Source organism: Corapipo altera, unplaced genomic scaffold (assembly GCF_003945725.1).
Source record: "Corapipo altera isolate COAL_440 unplaced genomic scaffold, ASM394572v1 0, whole genome shotgun sequence".
Lineage (NCBI taxonomy): Eukaryota > Metazoa > Chordata > Aves > Passeriformes > Pipridae > Corapipo > Corapipo altera.
Genome location: NW_020884872.1, coordinates 72459343 through 72481186, shown reverse-complemented (window position 1 = coordinate 72481186; position 21844 = coordinate 72459343). Strand labels below are relative to the sequence as shown.

At 34.8% G+C, this 21844-nt stretch overlaps 1 protein-coding gene across 3 annotated transcripts in view; it reads left to right on the top strand.

Moving 5' to 3' along the window:
- The window catches only part of TNFRSF19 (TNF receptor superfamily member 19), a 58217-nt gene that overhangs the window by 21104 nt on the left and 15269 nt on the right, over positions 1-21844 (top strand). For all 3 annotated transcript variants that reach the window (XM_027652365.1, XM_027652357.1, XM_027652372.1), the window contains 2 exons: positions 2827-3005; positions 5599-5684. In XM_027652365.1, coding sequence (XP_027508166.1) covers positions 2827-3005; positions 5599-5684 — 265 coding nt within the window. The remainder of the gene's footprint in view (positions 1-2826; positions 3006-5598; positions 5685-21844) is intronic.

The following is a 21844-nucleotide window of genomic DNA, read 5'->3' as shown; positions in this document are numbered from 1 at the left end:
GATTCCTAGGTGTCCTTGACCAGTCACCCCACTCGATACTTGAAGTTTGTTTCTGAGAAAAATTGTTCTGGAGATACATATGTTAAAGATAATGATAGTGAAAGCTCTATAGGTATTGAGAAACTAGAGGTGCATTTGAATTTTGAAGATTTTTTTTTTTAAATTAATTTTAATGGCAGTTTTCTAAATTAGTGTTTCGCATCTCTTGACTTGTGCTATGTGTCATTTGAGAGAGAAATTTTTAATTAATGTTGCCTGGTACCATTGAAAAGTGAAAGTGGAAAGGGGAGAGCATGCAAAGTGTTCTTCACAGAAAGCTTCACCATACAAAGACAGCATATATTTATGTGCTTTTTTTTTCTGGCACAAAAATAAAAAAATGGTTTTTTGAAATCTAGGTAATTGATGTTACAGGTTTTATTTCTCTGTTCTGCAGTCCTGAGGTGAACTGCACAGGAGATGAGCTCTCTTTTAAAAATATGAGTGGGAGGATAGAAGGGGTGAGGGGAGTTGGGAACTATTCAGATCTCATCAGCCATACTTGACAGCTTTGTAAACAGAGCACTGAAAAAATGGTGCACATCAGTTTTGCACATGTACTGATAAAAGATGAACAGTCAATTGTTTGTATCTTTGCTGGATGGCTAAATTATAAAGTCCAAGATTTCAAAGAGTTTGAATCCATCATCTAAATCATATCCTTCAGTTTGGGGAATGTGGTTAATTATGAATACAGATCTGTTTGAAGTTCTGCCTGGTTTACAAGCTTAAATATTTATTTGCACCTGCCAGGCAGTTAACTACCTCAAATATTATGTGAACATAAAAAGCACATACATAAGTTTTAGTTGTTATGGATTGTATCTGAAGAATTCCTGGCAAGGACTTGGAAGCCGTCTTTGAAAAGATTGTAAATTCGTTGGGCAGAAGATTTCTTTATATTTCATCCACCATTTTTATAGCTTTTAAGTAAACCATTCCATGATATAAAGGACCACTCAGATGTGTCCATACATCCAGCTATAGCAAAGCAGATCTGATCTAGGAACAATTTACTCAAGCTTTGGTAGTTTGGGCCAGAGAGTGAAGGAATTTAATTCTGACTTTCATTTCCTGCTTGGTTTTGATCAGAAGCTTCAAAGGTAGTCTGGAAAGGAAAACTTATAATTAAGTTAATTTAAACCTTATATTTGAAAGTTTGCTAGGAACTTGGGAGGGACTGATTCCAAGCGATTTATCAAAAGATCCGAATATACATCATTTGACTGAGTAATAAACTACATTTCAGCTAAAGAAAGCAAACCAAAAATTAAAACTTGTTATGTTTCTGAGTCTAGAGACAGAGGAGGAAGACTATTTTTAGTGTCCATTTGTAGTTGCTTTCATAGAATTGTTTGCTTTCTGTGTACTTGAGGACTTGTTCTTCAGAGGAGAGTAAAGTTATTCTTAACATAAAAGAAAATAGAAAATTCTTAGATGTCCAGTAAAATGCATCTGAAGTTGTGTATCGCTACTTGATCATTTCAGTGTAGAAGCACTGTAAAATACATATTGGTCAACTGCATCACAGAGCTTGTCCCATAGATGCTGTCTCAATGCAAAACCTTGGAGAATCCTGTGTGTTTCTAAGGTTCAAAGCTTTTTTACTGCAGCAGATTGGGTTAGGTTAGTGACTTAGGGAAAAATTGTTTATATGTATGAAACACGCGTATGTTGTGGTGGAAACCTTAAGTTGCCCAAGTTGAAGATTTACTGCAGTTTCCCCACTGGGAAAATTCCCTATTCTTCTACTGAAACCACATACTGGAGAACAAGGTCCCCATGTTATGCCTTTCCCACCTACTCACTCCCCAGTAAGTCCTTTCCAGCAATTTGTTGCATTCCTCTTGCTGTTTTCCAGTGTGACACTAATGCATCAAATCTTAACTCCAAAGTACTGAAAAAAATTATTTTAATATTTAGATGATAAAAGGGAATAGCAACTCTTAGTAATTTGATAACTCTTAAGAAGCAGATTGATAGTTCTTGATAATCAGTTTACAGAATTCAGTCCCCAGACTATTACGTATTGTTAAGTGTTTTTCTTTGCAGCTTGTCAGTGGTATTAGGTGTTCTTTTGCAAATGAATGGAAATAATTTCTTTAAACAGCTAAATCTGGGATAAATAACCAACCATAACAGTATTCCTTGTGTAGTAAAATATCATGCAGATCTGCAGAACTGTTGAACTTTTCCAACAGTTTAAGAACTGTTAGGACTGGAGCTGATCGAGTTTCTGAAATTCTTAGTGGCTAAGCAACGTTTCATGCCTAGCTGATGGTCATTAACTAGCTCTGGTTTATTTGGTAACAGAAATTCTAAGCCTTTGAAGATCAGTGCACTCTCTTTGGCAATTAACTTTGTTCACCTTAGCTATGAACCTTAATATCAAAGTGCTTCTTTGCTGTTTTTGTAACTAAGTGCCTTTATATTTCACTTGTCCCAGTTTCTGCATTTTCACATGACTGACCTAATTAAAAAACAGACAGCTCAATAATTCTACCATAAGCTAGTAATAATGAAACTGTGGGAGTCCTTGAAGCCCTTTATCATTCAAATACACAGTGGTTTCATGAATAAAGTGGATGACTAAGTATTACTTATAGAAGTAAGGGAGATTATTAGCAGTGGAAAACACATTTGAACTTGCTGAAAGGATGGCTTTTGTCTCAAGAAAGACCTACTCTCAGTAATAATTACGCTAGGTCTTCATTTTATCCCAGCATTTTCTTCTTGTTCAGGCTTTCTGTGACTGAATAGCTTGCTATTGCTTGTTAATCCCTACAGGAATGCGGCTTTGGATATGGGGAGGATGCACAGTGCATGACATGCAGGCCAAACAGATTCAAGGAAGACTGGGGCTTTCAGAAGTGCAAGCCTTGTCTGGATTGTGCGTTAGTTAACCGGTTTCAGAAGGCCAACTGTTCTGCCACCAGCAATGCACTATGTGGAGAGTGTTTACCGGGGTAAGCCCATTTCTGAAGATGAGACTTGAACAAATTCAAAACTAATTTGCATTAAAATTGCTTGTTAATGTTTTCCGGACAAGTGATTGTATCCTTTGTGTACGTGTGAAGGTCCTAGGTTCTAATCTTGGCCTTGCCAACAATTTACTGTATTATCTGAGCACTTAATTTCAGAATTGCAATCTTAATTATCCATAAAAATGGTTGGATAATTACCTAGTTGGTCTATGAGAATATTGTCTATACAGCATCCGAGCAAAATACATCAAAACATTGTGTTACTGGTGTCTTACTTCATTGTTATAAAAAATTAAATATTTGTAAACATACACAATTACTTTCTTGAAAACTGATCGCATTATTTATTTGGGTTTTTTCCCCTCCTTAGGTCAATGCTTAATAATTCTCATGCACAGATGTTCTTAGGTCAAAAGCAGTGGCTGTGGTTTATGTGCCTGAATTTCCTTCACCATGTTGATAAATTCATAGAGCATGATCCTGGCTGAATTTGTTGTCCAGTCATCCCAGATCTCTGTTGCTAATCTTCTCTGTTTGTAGTATTATATTTTAAGATCTCTAAAAGACTATTCTTTACATTGTGGCCAAGTTCTGATATTACAAAGGCCTGCCATGAATTTGTAAAAAGGCATTTCTAATGCTTTTGTGAACTATTGACTGGTCATTTAATTGATGGGAGTAGTTTATGAGAACTTATTTGCAATGATAACAGCCTTTGTATTTTCAGGGTATATATTTCAGACATGCTTAAAAGTTCATATATTTGTTTCATGTATATATCTCAGCTCTTTTATTTAATTATTTATTAAATACTAGCTATAAATACCTGAACAGTCTTGAAGCTCCTTCTGTTATTCTTTCTTAAGCCAGAAGTGAGGTCTTTTCGTTTAAAATCACTTAGTAATGTTTTGGTAACTAATGTTAGTTTAAGTCACTGTATAAGAAGGTGCAGCCCCAGGCATTAGATGTTACTCGCAACCACTTTTGATACTACTTGCAGCCACATGATGGATTGATTTATGCTTTTATTACATATTAATATACACGTATGGTAAAGCTTACTTGGCTGTCAGCAGGGAGAAGATGTTCTTCTTTTGTAAACAATGTAAGATAAATTTTGGAAGATGAGAAAGGAACAAAAAAAAAGCCACAGTAAAACATGAATTAAGGGCAAATCTAAACTGCAGGACCTGGGAATGCTTCTCAGTATTCTGGTCTAGAATGCATTCTAGATATGTGTGTTGAATGTGTGTTAAAACGAGAGCTGTTTCCACAACCTGCATTTACTTGCAGCAAAGGTGGAAACATGAGGAGGGGGAGAGTCATTCATGGTAAGGGTAGTCACAGGTCATTTAGTCTGGGCATTTTGGGTAACAGAAGTGTAGACACACCACCACTCATCCTTCAGTTTAGATGCTGCCTAAGCGAACGGAAGATAGAGCTAGCCAAACCAAATGGTGTAGCTAATGTTTTACCTCTCACCAGTCATATTTATTTCTGGTTTGCATGGGTTTTCAACATGCCATTCCCTATTGTTCACTTTCAAAACACTACAAGTGAGCATGTCAGCTAAAAACAAATAATAACACATTTCATTCAGAGCAAAAGACCTTCAGTCTTGCAGCCTATGGATCTGTTTCTGTTCACATTGTTAAAGCATGGGTTTCTTGAGAAGTTGGAAAGCTATTTGCTTTAGCTGATACAGACTTCATACTTTAATGGCGTTTGCAATGTTAGTAATATAACATCACTGGAGTTAGAGTTAGTACCTTTTATTTAATGTGCCACTACCTCTACAGAAACAATTTATGTACTTATCTTGAACAGGCCACAGCTGCTAATTCTGCCTTAGTGCTAGTGACTGGTTGAAAGACAGACAGACCTACTCTAGATAAGTTCTTTAGAGGATGTCATACTTACACATTTGAAGTATCACACTCTTTAAGTTTTGGTTTTTTATTTGCTGCTACTCTTGTTCCCTGCTTTAGGAGTGTAGGGTTTTGCCAATCACTGTAGTCAGTAAGCTCTTCAAACATAAACTCAGTAATAAAGTTCTTCGAGGGTCTTTAGAATAAAATGTTGCTGACATCTGATCCATTATATATTGCTAATGGTAATAATCACCTTATAATATCTTGTTTATTTTTGGAGAATTATATAGATTAAATAGTTCCCTTTTATTTTTTAGATGTGTAAGTAAGCTTTCATAAGGTAAGTTTCTTCATACATGTCATGTATGTTTTAGTCTATGTGGAAAACGGGATATTGATTTCTGTCTGAAATCTCCAAAGTTGTTTATTTCTTCTGTAAACATAAGATTATAGTTACTATGCATCTGGACTAACAGAGTTAGATTTTTCCTGAGTTTACTTTAGATCTGCTGTTGCACCATTAATTAGTATCTACTGTGTTTTGTTTACTTTTATTTTCTTCCATTTCCTAATAATTTGCACAGATTGACAAAATTTGCAAGTATAGAAGATTTTGTTGAAACACCTGATTAATTTTGTGAGGAAAAAATAACTGGTTTTGATTAACTGTTTGTTGGGTTTTTTTTCATTCTTTTGTCTTTTAGATTTTATAGAAAGACTAAGCTTGGAGGCTTTCAAGACATGGAGTGTGTTCCTTGTGGTGATCCTCCTCCTCCCTATGAGCCTCACTGTAAGTGGTGGTTTTGCTTTAGAGTGTTTTCTCTTTTAACTTCAAAGCCTGGGAAAGAAAATGACAGTCACAGTTATGAATTCTTTTAAAAATTCATTTTTTGTTAGGAAATGACTTTGTTAAAACATTTCAACAGATCCAATACTATCATTGAGAAGTTCCCTGAAATGACCAGTCACTTGTGGAATAAACTTTCCTGTCATATCAGGGAGACTTGATTCCACTTCTGATGTTGTCATATTAATTTTTTAATTTCTGTTTAATGCCAAAAGAAAGGGAATTGTCCTGGACCCTCTCTCTGCCTACTATCAGGTAGGCCTCAACAACTCTGAGTCCTTTCCTGAACACCCTAGAAGGGTAGTTTGTTGGTATCTTTAAAAATAACCTTTCTACCAAGGTTACAATGAGAGAGAACAATATAGATAAATATCTTTATACTGCTATATACCTGAAGAAGTAATTGGCTTCTCTATTTGTTTTTTGCCAATGAGAGAATTAGAATCTCTTCAAAGGTGAGAACCTCTTTATTCTGCAACAGAAGCCTTGTTGCTACTTCTCCTAAGACTGTTGATGGTCTACATCCCATCAGGTGTATATAATTCAATGAAAAGAGTGACTTGTACTTTTTGCATTTATTGCTGTCTATAATATGAAAAATAAATATGATTCAACATAATCATGTGAAAAACTTTGGCTTTACTTGTTTATTTCTGTAACTGAGAACTTATGTTTTAGGAGTTTCTTCCCCTATTTCAAACAGAAACAGTTGTTTATAGAAAGAATAAATTGTCATGTCCTTAAATACTTCACGCTACTTTAAAAAAGACACACTGTTTCTTATAAATATATTATTTTTTTTTAAATTGTACAAAATTAAAATTGAACCAAGAATATAGAATGTGTGTTAAAATCATACTTTTCAATAGTTTTATATTGTATTAACTTCAATGAAATAAGGATTCTTCAGCATTTCATATATTGCTTAGTCTTTTTTGAATGAGCCAAATTTCCTTCTTTTGCTTCCATTCTAGTTTTGGTGCCTTTGGGGTGATAAACCTATAAACCCTGATTTTTCAGACAGAATCTTTAATAAAAATTAAATTATTCTGAATCTCAGGTATATAAAGAAATCCTCTCAAACCCTAAGAGAAATTGACAGGAAACCACACGTATAAAAACTTGTACTATTAAAGATTGCAACATTCAAAACCAGTAAATCAGATTACTGTAAAAAGACTAAGTCAAATAAGTTCCAATGTTTTCAGCAGTAACTCCTGCCCGTGTACAGCACAAGCCTTGAAATTAAATTAAAAAATGTTCAGCTATTTTTTGAAGTGTAGACAACATGATATCTTAAAAATGTTTAGAAAGTATGTTCTTCCTATCAAACACTGTCAGATTTGATGCCAAGAATGAAATGCTGATCTTGACTTACTGGAGCAAATCACTTCAAATTTGATGAGTTGCAGAAGGTCTTTCTAGACAGGCTTTGAACCCAAACAGACCATTTCATATATACATGTATTTTAATTCCTTCAGTTGGGCAAATTAGGTATTATCCCCTTCATCTGTTTTCACTCTTTTTATCTACAAATAAAGTTGGTGAAATCTAAAGTGCAACAGTTTTTCATCTTGTCTAGGATCTCTAATTCATAAATTCGTTTTATACATTTTTTTTCTCTTTTCTTGTTTGTTCCCTTCTTCTAAGAAAGTATGTTCTTCAAACATGAATTCTGCTCTCTGGCACAATCGAAGACAGAGAAGAAGAAATTACCTCGCTTATTATTCTGATTTGGCTGTAATTAGTGACTCGTGTCTATTTCATATTTTTCAAAATCACAAATTATTAGTTTTTAAAAGTGATGAAAGAACAGTTACCAAATCTTTTAAAATAACTCAGAATTGTTTAGTTTATAGTGACTTGGCTTCTGTAATTGAGCCTAAGCTTGGATCCTAAACTGAACCATTAGGAAGCTATTACTAATTTTAATAGGCAACAGGAACCCCATGGAGAAGAGCATTTTCTCTGGCACAAGCTGCAGTGGTAAATCCAGATAAGAGACGTTTTTGTGCCCTACTCTCATGGATGTGACAAAACCATTGACTAAGTAACAGAAGTGGTAACAGTGAAGTTGTGAGAATTGGCAAGTATTTCTAGCTTTTACAAGTTTGAAATCATTAAAATGTTTGTTATTTGCATACTAACCACTCATTAAAATCCTAAATAACCGAAATCCTACCATGAAGTACAGTTACGATATGTCACTGTGGTTTTCAGAAACCTTTTTTTCAGAATTTGTGTATTGGTTTTCAGGCCTCCGACATAAGCTGCCTCAGTTTTGGAGAGTGTACATGCCTTTCTCAGAACAGCCTAGGAAGTTTTTTTACAATAGAGCTAAGTGAACTGAGATCCTTTTGAGTTTTACTTAACATCAGATAGGGGAAAATTTAAGACCAAGACAAAAACATGATTCTGTAAGGAAGTATAAATAATGGTGTGCGAAGGCAAACCTTTCCCACCTAATGCTGAAAATGTTGGCAGTTTATTTCAATAATGAATATATTTTTATAGTTAAGACTGTGCTACTTGAAGTTAAATGGAGACAGATCATTAGTGTGTGGGACAAGTTCTCAGTGATCAGAGAACTAAGTTCTAATTCTCTGCCTTTCTTATCCTTCTCTCTTTCCACTGCAAAACAGAAAGTCAAATATTAGTGCAGCTAACTCTTGTATTACAGATGAAAAGGAAAAGTTTAAATGTCCCATTTCAATGAATTAATTATCCTGCAAGGTGTGTGGCAATCTCTTGTTTGCTTTAGAACATTACCATAGAGGCACAAAAGCTCACAGCCCCCTACCTGGACTACAGGTTCATGTTAAAGCTAAGACATGGATCGAGTTCTTTCTAGTAGCAGTTGATTATTACCTGGTTAGCTATAAATCTAAATACTTGCTTTTATCTTCTTTCAGTAGACATTTTAAAACAGATCTGGTTTAAATATTTACTCATGAAAAAATGAGTTTGTGAATTGCTAGAGGCAAAGTTGAAAGGATTCTATAATGAACAAGTAAAGAGAGTATTAGAGGCCAGGAGAATTGTTATCACCTTTGTGTTAACTTTAAAGGGGACACAATGACTTATGTGTGTTTTTAGGATGTCAGAAAATGAAATACACAATGATATAGTTATATTTTAATTTACTTAGTTCAGGTAAACAAACTGTAAATACCAATCCTATGTACAGGGGCAGCATCTAAACATTAGAAATGAAAGCATGTTTTTAAAATTACTGTTTATGTTCACTTTGTAAACAGAAGACATTTTTTTCACTTGAAGACATTTTTTTTTCCACTGAATGACAGAAAAGGATTCCTTTGAATTGGGAATTAGAGTGGAAACCCAATCAATCAAAGATGTAATTTCTGGAATAGAGGGTACCATAGACTGTCCAAAAGTGGTGAAACAGTGATGTAGATATGGTTCAATGATTCTTTTTTCTCAGCACCAATTTATGTTTGCAGAGTTCACTCTTCTTTCTGCTCAGGACTCTTAAGTAAGCTAGATGGTGATTCTCTCTGATAGAAAAAGAATCAAAATAACACCCTTTTAAAGGTTATTTTTAAATCTAATGAGTTTGTTAACCTCAGAACACTTAACTTGTGGTGGCACAAGTTAAGGAGAGATGAGGGAATAGTTCAGGTAAGGAGCAGAAGATTTTCCAAAAATGACCATTGTTTTCTTAGAACAAACATTATGTTTTCAGCTAGTCTGTCTTAGCAAACAAACAAAAAAACATTAGAAACCATACTCCTTATCATCTTTTGGCAATAAGAAGATGGCGGATTAAAATTAAAGTAATAGAATTTTTTATCAGGTTGGCTATGCCAGCTATTCTTACAAGTGGTTACTGTTGTATTGTTCAGTTCAAAATGCAGAAAAGCACCAGAATCACAAGAATGCTTTAGTCTCTGGACAGGCTTTCTACTAAGCCAAAGAGCCTGTGACATTGAACTTTTTGAGATGTATTAAAAAAAATAATTCCTAGAACTTCCTTTCTGGACCAATCTCCGGTCAGTGGCGTTCCCGTGTTATGTGCAAATTCAGTGTAGAATTTGACTGTACAAACAGTTAAATTGGAATAAATTGCGAGAATCAAGGAAGTGAGGAAATTAACACCTAGGCACCAAGAGAGTGTTTTATGGCCAAACTGCCACTTAAACAACAGACTTGTCCTTTTTTTCTAATATAACTTTTTAAACCATAAAAAATTGCACAGGTTGTCCAGCCAAAATCATTCTTCCTTCTCCAGGACTACTACTTGTCTTCGTGACATAGAGCAAAGAGCATGGGAAGCTGAAAGGGGACAGGATGGGGGAGGGATACCATTCTGTGAAGCTTGGGAAACTAGTTTCTACATGTTCCAGGAAATAAACACATTCTTTGCTTCAATGAAGCAGAAATGTTTTGTTGAATAAGTGACAACAGTAGAAATATCTGCAGTTTGATTGTAACATTATGTGTGTTTGAAATAATCCGGCACTTGTGTCCAAAGTTGCTGCTTTTTTGCCCTGAACTGTATTTTCAGATATTGATTTCAGTTTCAATTATAAAGAGTATCTCAAACTAAAAAATGATCAGTTTTTTACTAAGATGAGGAATAGAAGTAAAGACTGTGGCTTGTTGAGATAAAATACATAAAGAAGATCATAGTAAAAACATTGCATTTTCATGTGAGGCATCCTACTTTGATTTTGTTGAATTCCTTTGACACTTTGACTGCCTTCACTAAGATTGATCACAAAGCTCCCTTTACAGTTTTCTTCTGTAGATTTTTTTATTAGTTAGTTTCTATATGGTTAGTGTTGTTTTTTTCTGAGAATTAAATATAAGTGTCCTAAACTGGAGCTGAGTCTTACTCTTCAAATCTACAAGGTATGTTGTTTCACTAATGAATGTTGCTATTTAAGGGATAAAATCTGGTGGTATTTCCTTCTTCCTGGTGGTAAAAGAAGCTAGTATAGGAAAAGTTAGGATTGTGTATAAATCTACTTCTTTATATTTGCAGGATTAGAATCTGTGACTTTGTAAACTTTCATGTGAGTATAGTGGGTATTTGGGATATACAAGGACTATACTTCAGAACAGAGAAGATAAAAAGCTAGAAATTGCAGTCTGCAGGGTTATAACATATATTGTTTTGTAAGGGGGAGCTGGAAGCTTGCTGGCTACATGTGTATTCTGTAAAATACTTTCACCAGTGGTAAAAGAGAAAAAAATCCCCCTGTCTCAGCTTTGTTGGAGCTTTTTGTATTATTTCATTAAATAAAAATATAGCATTTTAACTTGAGAGTAATTTTTGGATGACATTCAATTCCACATTAGTTCCACTGTTTACATAGTGGAATTTTAATTAATTTGTATCAGTTTCTTCTTTCTGTTTACAGAGTTTTATGATTTGAAAGCTGTCAGACTCCAGATAATGTTTTTCTAGCAATTAAGTTTTTCTGTAATTTTTATTTGGTTGCTTTGTACAGTAAACTTTGTATTGCTAATGCAGTGTGTATATGAGGCAACTGGCAGCTGAAAGTATGTAACAAATGAAACTATTCTTAATTACTTTGTTCTATTCCGACATATATATATGTCCCTCTTATCTCAGTATTTGTTCTGATTTGAGGATACATCACAGCATCTCTCATAATCCTCTTTGCTATGTTGGACACTGTGATAGAAAGCAGTTGGAATATTGTATAAACCTTTCATTGAAGTCATAAGGAGTGACAGCTAATTTAAGTACAGATAACAGCATCATGAGCTTATAAATATCAATACTGTTTTATTACAGAGATGTTAGCTTCCCATTATTTCAACACTGAAACGTACACTTTTGTAAAAACGTAATAAGTCAGTCTGATATTTTCCATATGTGACCTGATGGCAGAGCAACTCAAGAAGTCTGAAACAAATTTGACTAGGTGCTTCAGCGAGATGAGAATTGCTATTAATGTCTTATAAAGTTTTATTACAATTTTATTTCTTTCACTCATCATAGGTCAAAGAGTGTTAACCTAGAAAACCTAAATGTTTTCAATTCCTTGTCTTTAATTATTGTGATGCTTCTGACCCATTGGGGGTCATGTATAACTTAGAGACAAACAGCTCCTTTTTTTCCTGTTCTGAATTTGCTTTACACGTTGGGTTCCCCTTTGAAAACAAAAAGTTGAAAACAAAGAGAGGGCAGAATTTTTCTTATTTTAATTACAGAGATGTTGCCACTAGAATGAGTTATAGTAGTTCTGAAATGCTACTTAAAGGAGAAGAAATTTAGATTCATTGCATAGTTTAATCATGTTCTAAAACTTTCCCAGCTTCCTTTCACTAACTCTTTTTGCCTGTACCTCTCATTTCTATGCCTATATGTATAGAAGTACTTCATTATGTAGCTGATTACCACTATGTATGTATGTATTACAGTTAGTAGACAGAACTGGTCAGAACTCCTTCTCTCATTTCTATCCACCATCCTCTCTACTCCTCTTAAAAAAATAAAAAAGTCAACCCTGTACAAACCAAAAACCACCACAATTTTTAAACTGTTAGACTCTTGTCCACTGTCTTGCACTATCCGTACATGTTATGTACTATTCCGTTTACTCTTTACAGAGGAATATTTGTTTTATCAGAAAAATTGCTAATCACATCTAGCTTAATGCTGCAAAACCGTAGGTTTAAGGGCTGTTCCAATTAATTGATTTGCTCACTAGTAACTCTAGAACAGAAGTACTCAATTTGGCATGTCTGCTCTGTTATTTTAGTCTATAGTAAAAGGATAGTAAGCTGAACAACTTTATCAATTCTAATGAGTGTTTGAAATTTCTTGATCTTCATTGAAAATCTTACAATACCAGCAAACAGAGTTCTTATTTTGTACCTAGTACCTCAAATCTAACTTAGATTTCTTTGCACAAAGAAGTATTTCACTGAGTGAGTTTCAAGTAACCCAGTTCAAGCTACAAACTAAAAGGACTAGGCTAGTAGTGAATACTTCAGAAATATACTATAGTGTAGGTAGCATTACCCTTATCGAGCATCTAGAGGTACATAAGGCTTAAATATCAAAATGGGCCAAGGATTCTGACTCAAAAATTGCACCACCAACTGTCCTGCTTGACAGCTACCTAACTGTGCAAACACTTAAAAGCCCAAGGGACCTACAACTATTCATTGTCTCCAGGAGTGTTGCACTGATTCTGGGTCCCAGTGACTTGAACACATCACAGCTTTAGTTTAGGCCAAAAGGTCTGTGGTTTACCTGCTTTCCCCTTAGTGCCATGGAAGGAAGTACATATGCATGGACTGGGCAGGATGCTCTTAATAGGTGTCTAATTGGAGAATACAGATCCCTTTGTCTATCACAGTTGATCCAAGAGGTAATGGAATTGAAATTTAAGGAGGCATCTACAGATTTTTCTATATCCTTCAGTGGTCATCTGAAGACTTTTGCAACACTGAGCAGTTATATACCCACCTGGCACTGAAACCATCAGGATCTACAAGCTAATCGGTCTGTCACCTGTCTCTGAACAATCTGTTCTATGGTGTCTTCTGATGCCAAATTCGGCAGAGCAGGTTGAGATAATGTCTGGGAGTCCATTCTTTGTTAGCTTCTTTGAGTCCAGAATTCTTCCCTTATCATGTATACTAACTGTATGTTGGCTTCTTGCCCTAACTCTTTGATTATTACATCAGAAGTAGGTCCCCATCACAGGTAGGTTCCCATTACTGTGTGTGGTTAGCACTGCAGGGCCTGTGCCCATTTGCAATCCTAGTTTCATGCCTTCTCAAATTAATATGTCACAATACAGCTCAGTTGTTCTAAGGTATCTTGTTGAGATAATTACATTATTCATAATTCTCACATTCTGACCGCAACCATGGTTAAGTAATAAATTCCAATTTAATACTCATGGCTTTTTAAAATGAGGGGAAAAGCATATCTGCATATCTGCTGTCTTTGCTGTTTGGATATGCTGATGGAAGTATACCAGTCAGACTGTTTGTTTTCTTGAATAGAAATTGTTCAAATAGTTAAGAATTTGAGTTCTATTTTTGAAGTAAAGCTCAAGCTACAAATTAATGAATTTCCATTTAAATTATTATCTGACTAATCAGCCAAACTTTCCTCTCTACTTCCTGCTTTATGTGTGTGAAGTACAGGTGACTGGGTCAGACTTTCTATTTCAATTATTCTACTCTTTAATCTCAAATAATGGGCAGTCCTTTATTTTGCTTGTCGCTACCTTTGTATTATTAGATGTGATGAGACTGACCATGAAATCCTAAAGGACGTCTGTTGACAACATCCAGTGGAAATTTAAAAAGCTGAATATGACTGTAAAGGCTGTGCAAATTTTAGCAAAAATGAATGCATATCAAAAAAAGGAAGAAAAATGTAAACAGACAAAAAATTTACCTCTGATCTTTTTTTTTCTCTTTTTCTCTCTTGCCATAAAAAGTATGATCAATGGGAAGAAAGATATACCATAGTTTTCTAGAGGCTGTTTTATGAGTAATGGGATGAAACTTGGTAATCGTAAATTCAAGTGGAGCATCAGGAACAGAATCTAAAATACAGTTTATTGAACTGAAAAGGTTTAATGTATTGCTTCATGCAATATAATGAGTAATCCTCTACCTCAGGGAATGAATCTGCAGAAAAGAATCACTAAAAGACATTTTGCTCTATTAACTGGTATGTTTAGTCCCTTTTAATTCAGAAAAGTATTTTCTTTTTGTTTTTCCTTGATTATATTCATATTTATACTTCTGAAATGAAAATATTCTTGGTGTAAAAAGACAAAATATCCTTGAACTACAAATAAATATTTCTGTGGCATGTGCAAGACCAAAGTATGGTTCAGTAACAAAGGTAAAAAAAATTCTGATTTTAATGCATGTTTTGGTACTGTTTCTTTCTGGAGGCTTTACAGAAGTATGTGCTTTGAACACTCCTTTTCAGTGTGTCATTTTTCAAGCAAATTGTTAAACCTTTCCTTTTACTACATATGGTAATTACAGTATGTGACTTTTCTTTTGACAAAATATGGCTTGTTAGATTGATTTCACACAGGTTTCTGTAATTAAGGCTGTGTGAGATGGATTGTGACACATTCTTCTGGATCAAAATCTAGGTAAAAAGTTCCATAGGGAAGAGTTTTTTCTATGTGAAATCTATCTGATTGAGTTGGTACTTAATGGAAGAAGGAACTGATAAACCAACAGTGAAAATTAACCATTTTTCAGTAAATAAACAATATCATAACCTCACTTTCTCCTGGCAAAAATAAAGATTAGGTTTTTCTATGAGGATGTAAAAATAATACTCTTTCCTTTGATTCAAAAGCAATCACATATATATATTTTATGCAAAAGACTGTTGTTGCTACTAAGTGGTAAATAAGGAGATGGAACACACATTTCCATCTTAACATGCCAGTTAAGATATTTGTACTTTATAAGGATGTAGAGTTCACTGTCTCTCTGACATCTTCTGACTCATGAAGATGACTACTTCAGTTGCTAGCTGACTAATGAAGGGATGCTGTAGCTCTTGCAACAGAGGAAAAATACCAAATCAAAACCCCTAGTTCTTTCCTAGTCTTTTCCTGCTGTTACTTTGTGCAAGCTTGTGATGTAACTCAAGTTGGATGCTGCCATAAGGTTTTCTCTTCCAAAATTGGTGAGGTAGTGTCCCACACTTGTGCTGATTGACCCTCACAGACATTCCTGAGGTTATAAGAGGCTATCTATAGCAAGTGCTTTCTTGCTGAGAGTCAAACATCTCTTGTCATTCTACATCCCTGTCATTGAAGTTCTAGATTTATCTGGATTGAGCTGAGTTGGGTTTGTTGATTGAACAGCTGTCAGAGAATTTGGTGGTTGTCATTGAGCATGTAGATCATTTCCTTAATGCCGGCATCATACTAGTCTCTGGATCTGTAAAAGATCCTTCCTTCCTGGCAAGTTGAGAGAGAAACTGCTTGGAGAGAAACTGCTTTTTCCTTCCTGGCCACAGAAGGCTGGATTTCTGAGACCAGGAAATTTGTCTTCCATTAACTATTACATATTTGAAGCATGCTAAATGTTACCAGTGGCCCATAGGTGTGATTTTTTTGCCTGCTAAAACTAATTTCAGAATGAAATTTAAGTGTTGCAAACTTCTTAAGATAATTATAAGATTAGAATTGTGGGGGGGTTAGGTTTTTTTCCTAGGTGAACAGAATGTATCCTATACTGTTGTCATTTATTATCCCTTTTTAATCCTTTTGACCATGATGACTAGTTTCTATTCATGCTGCTCAGACAAAGAGTTTTCTGATTCTACAAAACGAAATGAACTGGTAGTGAAGAAGGAGCTACATTAGTGCACTTACTGAGCTAAGAAGGTTGTGGCATAAGCTCCTACCGCATTTGTCAACAGCAGAAAATGTACAGAAAGGAAAAGAATGTAAAACACCTTATAATCTCTGGACCTCCTGGAAGTGCTCATTTATTATGATTGGGGGAAAGAACAGAAAAATTTGAATACTAGAAAAAACCATCTAGTATTAGCAGTCCCTACCTCAGTAAGCAATATAAATATTAAATGATTTTCAGAGTGAGTAGATTTAATGTAAATGGCTTCCATCATACAGGTGGAAATCATAGAATAAATTAGGAAATGTCTCTTTTCAACACTATTTGTTCATAATCTCTGAAAATGTAATATATAAAATACACATTGAGATAATCCAGTAGAGCTTTAAGTAAATCTTATGAAGTTGAGGTGATATTTCACCAAGTTGAATTGCGCTGAAAGGCATTGGCTGTCTAGTTTAGGCATGAGAATTGCACATTACTTTTATATGTAATCTATTTTTATCTACTAAAGCATGTATTAATGTATTTTGGAGAGAAACACAGTATTCCAGTGTAAATGTCTTTGAAAATGGATTCCTTATTTCTTGCTACAATATGGTGGAAAATGTATAGCTTAAATTGAAAACAGAAATGTCAACTTGTGATTTTTAAAATAAATTGAATCAAACTTTGTTTATTTCATAAGTTCACATCACAAGCTCCTGCAGCTGATAATAGGAGTTCACATAAGCAGTGCCCATCCGGCATCCAGGAGGTTGTATCTAATCAGTAGCCGGCAACATATAGGACATATTTTGTATCTTTGTTCTAACTCACAGCTGGCAACTCTATCTGCTAATCCCAGTGAAAGCTTCCGTTTGTAATACAAAACTACTTTTGAACTTGCATATCCTTCCCCACAGATGTCTGGAGCCTTGGAGATGTGTCTCTTTTCTGATTCCTGGTAAATCAGAGAATGAATTGTTGCATTAAGGGTGAAGTCAAGCAATGAATCCTCAAATATCCATTTTAAGACCATGCTTAATATAAGAAAAGAAAACTGAGAGTGACCAAAAGTAATTAATTTTGCATGTTTTTGTGTAGTAAAAATTCACTGTAGAGCTCACTTCTTTATTAGGTTAAAAAAAATCCATAGTATAGAATGATGAAGTAATTGCAGTATTCACTTCTAGTTTGTTCATCTGGAATACGAACAAGCAATTTAGAAACATATTCAGTTTTGTTTCTTGTCACTGCTAAGTACAGTTAGAAAATTAAATTCTCAACTGCAGAGTATGAGAATTTCGATGTGTTTTTTCAAACCAGTTTACCATACTTTAGCTTCTAGTAGTAACTTGTGCAACCTTTCATCTTATGAGTCAATCCTATAATTAGTATCCTTCTTTGCCAGAGGCATACTGCATGTTTGTTTTAGGTACAGAATGTCTGCAAGAAATTTAACTTAATCATTACTTTTTAATGTAAGAGCTGGTTAGCTCAATTACACTAGATTAAAGTGAACTTGAAATTCCTGAGCTACAGAGAAGGGACTAATCTGTGACCTGTAGTGAATAAGTACTATTTCCTATGGTTTTTTCTTATATGTACTTACTAATGTGGGTAGCCCTTCAGCCCAGGCTTGCAGTGGCTATAAGCAATTATCTGCTTGTTGTATGAAGTGGATTTGCAAGGTTCTTATTTAACTTGCCCATTAGTTTGATCAAAATTATTCCAGGATTGCATGCATTGCAGTAAAGCTGCAAAACATTTTTTTCAGTAAGTTTTTACGTTATTGTTTTTAGGGGTAATCTGAAAAAAATAAGCAGTGGTTGCAGCTTTTCAATATTTTTTAGACATTTTCTAATTACAGAAGCATTCAACTATTTTAAATATATTAATTTAATAACTTGCTTTTAAACTATGTTCAGACTGAAAATATTGGTTTATCTCTCATAATCACACAGCTAATTCTGGGAATGGTTGCATTAGCACCACTTTAACAGCACTGAGTTTTGGTACCTACAGTATAAATTCATGCTGACTGCTTTGGGTTTGGATACAGAGGGTCTAAGTTGTGACTGGCATGTGAATATAAAATACTGCTAAACAAATGCAAAATATTGTGCAGGGCTTTTTATTCTACTTTGAGCTGGTAGATACTATTTGACTCAATGATCTTAGAGGTCTTTTCCAACCTTAAGGATTCTGTGATTCTGTTGTTTAGGCTATGTTTCACTTAAATTTCTTGTTTTAAAGAAGAAGAAAACAGGAAATCCATCTAGGCTCAAACTTTCCATACTGCTAACTATCTATTAAGAAAATCATTTTCAAGCAAAAGAACACTGAAATACCACACCAGAGGACTGGAATGCCTGGAGGAGTAGAATATATTGGAAGTATGATAAAATGCAGTGCAAGAGTTGTGCACTAAGGACCTTAGCAGTAAGATTCATTATAAACCAACACCGCATGAGCTGGAAGCAGCCTTATGGAAGAAAGACCTAGCATACCTACTGATAACTTGTATCCTTCCAATTGTTGTCCTCTACTTTCCTCACCTTTAATTTTTTGAGTGATAGGCCTCACACGTTCTCACTCTTACTCTGGTTCACTTTGTGCTAAAGCAGTGCACTGCCAACCTCCTTTTTTTACAAAGAACATGGAGAAATCTCACATGTTATTTTGGGCAGTGGCATGTGCCTTTGAAGTATAGCCTGTCACTGTTTCCTAAAAAGATGAGCTCTTTGTCACAGCTTTCTTAACTAAAGGGTTGTGTCCACCAGTTTTAGCAAAGTTTCATTTAAGTCTAGTGGTATTATTCTATGTGCATATTACTGAATGTAATTTATAGTTGCCCTATCTGCATGTGGAAATTTAGGATGGAATTAATGCACCCTAATTTGGGCATATAGAAGTTAATACTTAACCCTGAATTGTCAAACCAAACTCCCTATCAGTGGTGAGAATTAGGTACCTCAAGAGTTCAGACAAGCCAGATAAGGTAAGCTTCAATGACTAACACTAAGTAGTCTTTCAAGCCATTTCAGAGTAATTACTTCTCTGGAGATTTCTGTTTCTGGCTTTTAGAAAGAGAGCCTAGGGTGACTAGCTCTGACTTTGTTTTTAGACCTTCAAACTTCTGTAGTTAGGAGTTTCATCTAGATGCCAATGAAAACTGCAATTCAACATTGTATGATTGTGTCTGACTCCCTAAAACCTGCTCTTCATCTTATTTTTTTAATTACTTTTTAGAGTGTAGATACTTTTTTCACTCCCACTATATAAATAGAAACACAAATAAAAATTTTATAAGACTACTTTCCTTATTTTTTGATGAAATGTCTCTTACAAACCAAAGCCCATATTGTAAGAAAACGTGCTAAAGTCAGAATATGCCAGAATTGAGGCCTGTAACTATAATGAAATTGTCTCATATATAGTTACTCTGATACAGGTTTTATTTACATTGTTTCATATTATTTCCCACTGGGCCTTTGTTCATTTAAAGCATAGGATAGGCTAAACCTATAATTCTATGTCTCACCTTATTTGCTACACTCTGTTTTTTATTCCATGGAGAAAGTGAGGTACTAATTACTTCTGGGCTTTTCTGTGGTTCTGCCACTGCAAAGCAGGTGTTACAAATTTTGTAGTTGTTATTGACTTTCATCTTTTCAATTAACGCTTAATGTCTGTTAACAAACTGAAACAGAGAAAGTCAAAGGCACCCAAACTCCTTCCTCCTACCAGAGTGGGATGCTGCCTCCTTGACTGTGGAAGTATCTAATGGCTGCATCTGTGAGCTGGTGATCTTAAGTTCACTCTGTATTCATTGGAGAAAAATGATCAAGGGAGGTGTTTAAAAGAAATCAGACTAATTACACCCTAACAGAGCCTTTCTCCTACCCCTCTGCCCCCCTCCCACCCCTCTAGAGAAAGTTCTGAGGTGACTCCCTCAGAAGCAGATGTTTGCTGTGGTCAGATGAATCTCACTAATAGAGCCTGACTTTTCAAAGATAACTTTTCAGAGTATCTTTTGTATTCTATGACTAATTCCCACTGACTTCTGTTAAAGAGGGGAGATGTTATGTTTGGATTACTTTGTTAAGTAATGTAACAAAGCAAGGATCTTGTGTGCAGCAACCTCTTGTTCTGTATAACTTGACTTTATCCCCAAGCTTTAAGTGGTGAATTAATAACTGCTGTTTATAAGCTGTTATTACTTCTGACGTCAAAGCTACAGCTTTTTCATTTGATATAGTTTGCATGTGCATGCTTACTCTTGTACAGTAGGTAACTTTCTCTACAGTAAATCATGACATTAATGACACTTGCAGTAATACAATAAGCTGGGGATACATGGCCAGCTTCTAAAGGTGTTAAGGCCATATGTTATAAAATTATGACAATTTATATTTAATCCTATGTATTTTAGATTACTTACCTAAAAAAAGAGTTTTTAAAAGATGTTGAGGTTGTAAAGTTGAACATTAAAAACTTAGAAAATACTAGTAGGGTTGGTTATGCAGCTCTTAACATGCATCTTAATTCAGAATCATAATTCAGCTCAGTGGTGTGTAAGTATTATAAAACAATCTTAATTACGTAAACATACTCTGTTTTCCATAGTGCAGACTTATTTTCTCCCCAGTATTCATTTAAGGTAAATTAGTGATATTTTAACATAATTATAAACAGGAATAACATAAGTGGTGAGCAAGCCTGAGTCTTGTTTATTTAATTTTGTTGTATTCTACATTTCACATGACTGTTGGCTATGCAAAGAGGGGGCATTGCTACTTCTGCCAAAGCTTTATGACTGGGGAAATTCAACTGGAGAGAAGAAATAAGCTTTTACCAAGCTCAGCTTATAGCCTAGTGCATAAAACAATCTCCATAAAGGTGGTAGAAGAGGCAATTGAATCTCCATCTCAAACTTCTTGGCAAAGAGTTCTTAAGCTTTTTTAGAAGATGGAAACTCCTCTTTCAGGAGTTGCATCTGAAAGGCATAATAAGCCATACTTGTGATTTATCCCTCCTTAATTTAATTTTAAAATAAGATCAGAGATTTTTGTTCTCAGGAGAGTTGGAGATATGGAAACTCCTCTCTACCTCTGAGTAATTTATGGGAAGAGCAAAGCTGAGTATCCTTCTCCAGGTTTCTATGTCTATAGGCTGAGCATGGTGACATAAGGCACTGTGCTACTCATATGACAGATATTTCAGATTCTGTTCTACGTTTAATTTTTTCTTCACACTGTATAGGAAGTATGTGACCTAATACAGGCCTCTAGCTTCCCAGATAGATTTGGATTTTAAAATTACAGATTTTAGAGCTTAACTTCCACATACTTAAGCCCTGTCCCTTTGTCACTCTTCAAAATAGATACCAAAATACAGTGGTATCAGTATTGCATGCACATTGACTTTTAGATTATTCTGAATTATCTGAAATCTGAAAATTGTGGGTCTTCTGTATTTTATTTTTCATATATTCTCTCAATTCAGAAATAGCCTTTTTAAAATTTAAAGTAACAAATTGTCCAGTGTTGAACACACATGCATACACCTCTTTCTGCATGGAATTTCTAATAATTGGAAGAATTTCTGTAGCATTTATGTTTTTCATATTCAGTAACAAAAATGTTAGTATATTAGAAAGAGTTTGAAGTGTGGCAATGTCTCCAGCCATCAGGATTTCATTTTCTGTACCCAGTTATTTCATATTTTAATTGTAGGCCAGGAAGCAACAAGGGAAGGG